This window comes from Salvelinus alpinus, chromosome 21 (genome assembly GCF_045679555.1).
Source record: "Salvelinus alpinus chromosome 21, SLU_Salpinus.1, whole genome shotgun sequence".
NCBI classification, from domain to species: Eukaryota; Metazoa; Chordata; class Actinopteri; order Salmoniformes; family Salmonidae; genus Salvelinus; species Salvelinus alpinus.
Window position 1 is genome coordinate 2,130,645 of NC_092106.1, and position 7,367 is coordinate 2,138,011.

Here is a 7,367-nt window from a genome sequence, read left to right on the forward strand (position 1 = left end):
AATGTACTAATTGATGAAAAAAAAAAATATATATATATTTTTGTAGGAGAAAAAAAAAGGGTTAATTTTTGTAAATTATATCATAAATAGGACTGGTGGAGTTGTCACACATGCAGCTAATAAAAATATATGGAAATGTCTGCTCTACCCAAAATTACAACTAACTAATTGCAGCATTACAGCAAAAATGGAAAAGGCAAGTGGAAAGGGGAGAACGTAAGGAACTGTCGGCCCTGCATTAAAGACCAAAATTGGTTAAAGATAATTGTGATAAATAAAAAAGTATACCAGTTTGACAGATGTGCCATACAGATTGCAAAATAGTTGGGAAGAGATTTTCAGGGCACATGGTTTATGAACAACACCTGATTCAGAATCATTAGATCATTTGTTTTGGTCGCATGTTCAAGAATGGCTGAAGGATTGCCACATTTACCCTGAGTTAACTCTGCAAATAGCACTACTGGGTGATCTGAAAAGTCATAGTCAATCAATCATTTGATATGTATAAGCTGGAAGTAGAAGCCTAAGTGGTGTTGTCCATCAGTTTACTCCAATAGGGGAGGGGTGGTATGGTTATGGGAAAATAATAAAGGAAAATACACAACATAACCAAAAGTATGTGGACACCTGCTCGTCAAACATCTCATTCAAAACTCACGTTCATTAATATGAAGTTGGTCCCTCCTTTGCTACTATAACAGCCGGCTTTCCACTAGATGTTGGAACATTGCTGCGGGGACTTGCTTCCATTCAGCCACAAGAGTATTAGTGCGGTTGGGCACTGATGTTGGGCGATTATTTATTTATTTTTATTTTATTTTACCGTTATTTTACCAGGTAAGTTGACTGAGAACACGTTCTCATTTGCAGCAACGACCTGGGGAATAGTTACAGGGGAGAGGAGGGGGATGAATGAGCCAATTATAAACTGGCTTGCAGTCGGAATTCCAATTCCTCCCAAAGGTGTTTGATGGAGTTGAGGTCAAGGCTCTGTGCAAGCCAGTCAAGTTCTTCCACACCAATCTCGACAAACCATTTCTTAATGGACCTCGTTTTGTGCACGGGGGGATTGTCATGCTGAAACAGAAAAGGGCCTTTCCCAAACTGTTTCCACAAAGTTGAAAGCACGGAATACTCCAGAATGTCATTGTATGCTGTAGCGTTAAGATCTCCCTTCACTGGAACTAAGGGGCCTAGACCGAACCATGAAAAACAGCTCCAGACCATTATTTCTCCTCCACCAAACTTTACAGTTGGCACTATGCATTCGTGCAGGTACTGTTTTCCTGGCATCCGCCAAACCCAGATTCGTCTGTCGGACTGCCAGGTGGTGAAGCGCGATTCTTCACTCCAGAGAACGTGTTTGCATGTCTTCAGAGTCCAATGGCGGCTAGGTTTACACCACTCCAGCCGACGCTTGGTATTGCGCATGTTGAATGTTTAAAACCATGACTAGAGAGACTCAACGAATACAGCAAAGAGCTGCTGTTCTTGTTTACGTTGTTATTCAGCACTGTCAAGACTTTTTTCATTAACGGCTTGTCTTTTTTTTTTTATATCAAGGAATATTTCACTTTCTCTACTCATAGGAGTAACAACATGAATTGGTGCATGAGGCAGAAATAATGCAGTGTGACTTGAGTTTCACCATCAGCTGAAAGATGGTGTTCCCTTTTCTCAGCGGAGGGAGGGAGAGCGGAGGGACGGTGAGTCGGGTGAGAGGCAGCCTCACCACTGCTCCTTCCTTCCTGACCATCAGATGCAGGCCATCAGTCCAGTAAAAAAAAGCAAATTATTATGCTCACTTAGCTGGGTCTCAGAAAATATACAACAAATGATCTATTACCAGTTTGATTATATACCTATATTTTTTCAATATAATTTCAAAATGGTGTAATCTTTATTGAACTAGGCAAGTCAATTAAGAATCAATTCTTATTTACAATGACGGCCTACCCCAGCCAAACCCGGACGATGCTAGGCCAATTGTGCGCCGCCCTATGGGACTCCCAATCACGGCCGGATGTGGTACAGCCTTTAGTTTTATTAGTTTTTAATTTCCTAAAACAATAATTATCCACCTCACGGTTCAGCTGTCGGAGATTTGAGCACTGAATGCATCCGGGCATTGCATGCATAAGCCTATAGGCTTCTGCGACCACTGTACGATATTATTATATATTTTTTAATATGAAGAGAAGTTTAGGCCTAGCCCCAGAGAGTTAGATATATGCCGGCGGCATGCTACGACACCAACATGCATTTTAATGAGTGAGCTGGACATGAGATGAGTTCAGATTGGTCTGCCAGATTGGTCTGCTATGTAGCATGCTATAACATGGGTCAGTATGTGTAGGTAAAAGATCAAGTAGTAGAACTACATAAGTGTTGCTCTCCACTTTCTGGAGGACCGAGTTTTGAAATCAGTGGAATTAGAGTATGATAGCTAAGGAGATGGAGAAAATTCTGGCGTTTGATTGCAAACACCTGTCTCCGGATGACATCTTCAAACTAAGGGCAACCATGGCATTCGTGACAGAGAGGGAGAAGCGTCGATCCATGTAAGATAGTCTAGCACGCTACATTTTCAGATGTTACATGTTTCTAATTTTGTCAGAATGTAATTTTCATTTCAAGTTAAAGAGTACCGTTAGCTAGCTAGCTAACGTTAGCTGGCTGGCTCGCTAGCTAACGTTACGTGTATGATCTGTGTAGTAATATTATTTGTATCTCAAAGCCATTTGCATTGCTAGTTATAGCCTAATGTAAGCTAGCTAACATTGAACCTGGTTGGTTAGCTACCTGCAGGTTCATGCAGGTTAGTAACATTATGAGTTGGGATTATGGTTCATTGTTTAGCTAGCTAGCTACATGTCTAAACAAAAGACTCCACTATGCAAGTAACCATTTCAATCGAATATTCATGATGTCACTGCGACAACTGTCAATAGACGTAGCTGGTAAATTCGTTCAGACTATCTACTTCGATTTCAGAGCACTCTCATCTGAGTGTGCCAGAGCACAGAATAAATGACGATTTTACGAACCCTCAATACCCGTTGAATATGGCCGGTGTAAACGTTGGCAAAAAAGTGTAATTAAATTGTTCCCAGCAGTACAGTTGCAGTCACCAACGTTCTGGATAACATAAAAACAGCCTAACCAGCTCTGCTAGGGTGAGTAATGTTCAGTGAGCTGTTCTCTCATTTGTGTCTGGAAGTAGCCAACGTTAGCCAGTTAGCTTGGATGCCTGACTGCTGTTGTTGGGTCAGAACGCTCGGAGTTTACGAACGCCCAGAGGCACACTGGCACTCTAAATTAAATTTACGAACACACCTGTAGTATAAACCAGCCTTTAGTCTTGAAATCTTTGGTTGTTTAGTACATGGCCTCACATGTGAATCCTTAAAGAGATGGTTGGGGCTAAACCTTAAGAGGATGTGAACGATGCTGAATGGGTGTAGACAAAGAAGAGCTCTCCAGTAGGTGTACTAAAACATAAGATTATCAACTTTCAAAGCAGAATTATTTTCCCATTGTTCCTCAACTGTAGTGTATGATATACCATTTTCTAGCTCTGAGTCTCTACTTTTATCCAATGTAAAGAACGCAATTTCAAATGTTGCTACATATGTCAAATCGAGCCGGTCAGTCAAAATTAAAGGTAAAATACACTGCATTTCAAACAGTCAGCATCTAATGAATTCAGGGCGTGTGAAGTTATACCTAGGCTAAATATAAGCCTTCCACAACCATAAGACCCAATAATTTAATAATTTATTTTATCAAAATAGTTTTACCTGCTTTTTGTTGTTGCAATAATAATACAAATTTAATGAGAACCATGCATAATGCACATTGCACACAACTTCTTGTAGCATGCAATAGAAAATGAACACAGGTCTCATCAAGCCCGCGTGCTAATGATTAGCCAGCTAATCTTTATATTTCAAGGTTAGCCAACTTGGATCTATTTGCTAGCTAACAAAGTTGAACAGTTGAATTGTTATGAACATACCCTACTGTCTGTCTTCGACTGTTTGAAAAGCATGTTAGCCTGTCCACTTCCTTCAGATGTTGAAATCAAGTGGCCTACCTTATTTCTCAGAATGAGAACGATTTGACAATTTCTTATATAATTGTGTTTTATGCTTATTGCACATTTATAAAACATAGACTACACAGCTAGTTTAACAGTTTTTGGCTAAAATACCAGCTCAATTCCGTGGTTTGCAAACTGTGCAGATTTTCGACAATCAATGTTCATTGATACTCTCGTTTCAGTAGTTTCTCCTATGTGCTCAATTTGAGTAGTTGAGACATAAAAAAGGTATAGTTAGAAAATAACTTGTCCTCTATTACAGTAAAATAATGTCTCAATGTGTTTTGGTGTCCATATGACCGATTCTGTTCGACCAAACCTCAAATAAAACCCTTGATCTCTCAACTTTGTTGGCGTGAGAGGCAAGCGGAGGGGCTTGGTGTGTGTAAACCATAGCGGAAGAGGCGAAGCAAGAGGTTTCACTCTCGTTAAAATCTGTCCAAAATAAGGCCAATGTTTTTTTGGGGACCTAAGGCCTGCCTTCCCGCCGTTCCCGGTCAGTCTTTCTGACAACGACTCCCATTGTTAGTGCAGAGACGTGCATCTCTTCATTATATACAGATCTCTGGATACCTAGTCAGTTGCGCAACTGAATGCATTCAACCGAAATGTGTCTTCCGCATTTAACCCAACCTCTGAATCAGAGAGGTGCAGGGGGTTGTTGTTAGCAACCGCCTTGCTCAATGGCAGAACGGCAGGTTTTCCCATCTTGCCGGCTCGGGGATTTGAACAAGTGACCTTTTAGTTACTGGCCCAACGCTCTTAACCGCTAGTCTATCTGCCGTACCTGGTGCACACAGCACAGAGGAGTGAAAGGGACGGGACCAAAAATACAACACGAGAACAAGCAGACATAAACGTTCATAAAAATGAAAAAATTCCAAAACCTTGATTCTCGCAATACAGGCATTTGGAATAGTGCGCAAAAACATACATTTGAATTAATCAAATTAATTCTATATATCGCCCAGCCCTAGGTGTGTTCAGTAGGATATAGGCCCAAAACACTTATATCGGCTTTGCTTGAATTGCCCTGCCATAGGATGGCTATATGATCCCACTGGTAATAGATCAGTTGTTGTATTACTTGTCAGGCACAGCTGAGTGAGCATACATTTTAATAATTCATTTATTTTTTATTTTACTGGGCTGATGGAGCCTGCATCTGATGGTCAGTCTCAGTGGAGGGAGAGAGCAGCAGACTGAGGTGGCGCCTCTCAACATCCCTCCGCTCTCCCTTTCCTCCGCTGATACTGACCGGAAAGGGACCATCTGGTGACTTGGTGAAACTCAAGTCGCACCGCATTATTTCTATAGTGATTTGCTCTCTGGGCCTGCCGCGCACAGGGCAGCTAAATCGGGATGCACCTACCGCCAACAGTGCGAGATAAAAAAATAAAAATAAATAGGAATGCAAGGTTTGTCGTTGTTTTTTTTTTACAGAAATGTACGGTGATTGACTAGTAATGCCTTGGAGAGCGACCGGTTGGTGACCACTGATCGGCCACATGCACAGTAGCCTGCATTTGGCCGTGCCAACATTCATCTCATCTTTGTCCACTACAATTAAAAAATTTGTCCACACGGAGGACATTCCAGGCTATAGGCATATTTTTTTCGTATTTTTATTTTGCGCACAAGGAGTAAGAGAATGGTGCTGAAGCACAAAATTGGGATGCCGGCGACAATTGTATTTATTTTTATCGGCCAAAAGCCGGCAGTTGCCAGCTAATGGAAACCCTGGTGCGCCCGCCATTCGTGTGTCTCTCTAACCCTCTGCCCTGATGTCTCTATCCCCATCTTCATTCTCCACCTCCTTTTCCCTCTTCTGCTCCTCCTCCTCCTTGTCTTTTGTGTTTCTGTCCACCCTTTTTGCTGGTGCCATTTCTCTCCTTGTCCATCATCTTGTCCATTGGATACTGTAGGAATAGGTAAGATGATGTGCTTGCTTGGCAACTGATTATCTCCTGACTGAAGTGTCTTGCCGGCATGCAAGCTGCATTGACAACTCCCTATTAAAGCCTGTTTTCTTTTTCTCCAGGTGTAAGCTTGCCGTTTCCTTTCTTCTGTATATCTCATGGTCTTCTATTTTTCCTCTTTCACTCTCCCCCTCTTTGACTTTCAATTATCTCATATCTTTACTTGCATAATACAGTGAAATGCCTCTAAACACTCTCTGTTCCTCTTCTGTGTGTGTGCTTGCCGCTCACGGTCTAGCTTTCGAACGTTTCTAACGACCCCCTCCTTTTCTTTTCTGTATTTGTGTATCCAGGCGCAACGCGGTGGATGCGTTCCGCGTGAACGTGATCCACGCGCGGCAGCAGGTGCGCTCGCCGGTCACCAACATCGCCCGCACCAGCTTCTTCCACGTCAAGCGCTCCAACATCTGGCTGGCGGCGGTCACCAAGCAGAATGTCAACGCCGCCATGGTGTTCGAGTTCCTCTACAAGGTACACGTATTGGCGTTGTATGTATTGGCCGGAGCAGTCACATTTTCTTAAGTTAACTATCTGATTTGATCTGATCTTTAAGATGTGCGACGTCATGACGGCCTACTTCGGCAAGATCAGCGAGGAGAACATCAAGAACAACTTTGTGCTGATCTACGAGCTGCTGGACGGTAAAGGAAGCCTTTTCTGTTGCCGCTCTTTGAGGCTATCACTCTTTTTTCCCCCTGGCTCTTTTTTCCTCTGGAAAGAGTCGTCTTGAAAGAGTAGAGCTGATGTATCAGTCGTCTATTGTTGCTAATCTGTGTGTGTGTGTGTGTGTCTGTTAGGGATTTCTGGATAGTCGAAATACATGTTTTAAATATGATATATATATTTTTTTACTTCAATGGGGGCTTGCTCGCGCTCTCAGGAAAGAGCCAGTGCACTCTGCTTGTTGTTTTAACAGAAGGGTGGGGGAGGGTCGGAAGAGGAGCAGGGGCCTGTGTGTGATATGGAGGAAGAACAAAAGAGGAAGTAGCCAAACCAGCTTGCGCCAAGTTAGACAAAATTATTACTGCGATTATCTATCATCTCATCTGGTAGTGCCTGTCTTCACTGCATCAAATCGATGTAAAGAAGCTAGCTACACTAGCCAGCTAAGTTAGCCAGCTTGCAACTTTTGAATATTCTCACAAGTAATCGAATACTAAATAGTCACAGATATTTGAATAACTGTGCCCATCCCTAGTGTATGTGTGTGTGTGTGCGCTCAATTGCGGCGTGTCATTTTCCCCCTCTGTTTACAACCACCTAACAAACCTTACAGGAATTCC

At 42.3% G+C, this 7,367-nt stretch overlaps 1 protein-coding gene across 3 annotated transcripts in view; it reads left to right on the forward strand.

Annotated features, from left to right (window-relative positions):
* LOC139547557 (AP-2 complex subunit mu-like) overlaps positions 1-7,367 on the forward strand; it is a 46,462-nt gene that overhangs the window by 13,459 nt on the left and 25,636 nt on the right. For all 3 annotated transcript variants that reach the window (XM_071356449.1, XM_071356451.1, XM_071356450.1), the window contains exons 3-4: positions 6,378-6,555; positions 6,638-6,725. In XM_071356449.1, the coding sequence (XP_071212550.1) occupies positions 6,378-6,555; positions 6,638-6,725 (266 nt within the window). The remainder of the gene's footprint in view (positions 1-6,377; positions 6,556-6,637; positions 6,726-7,367) is intronic.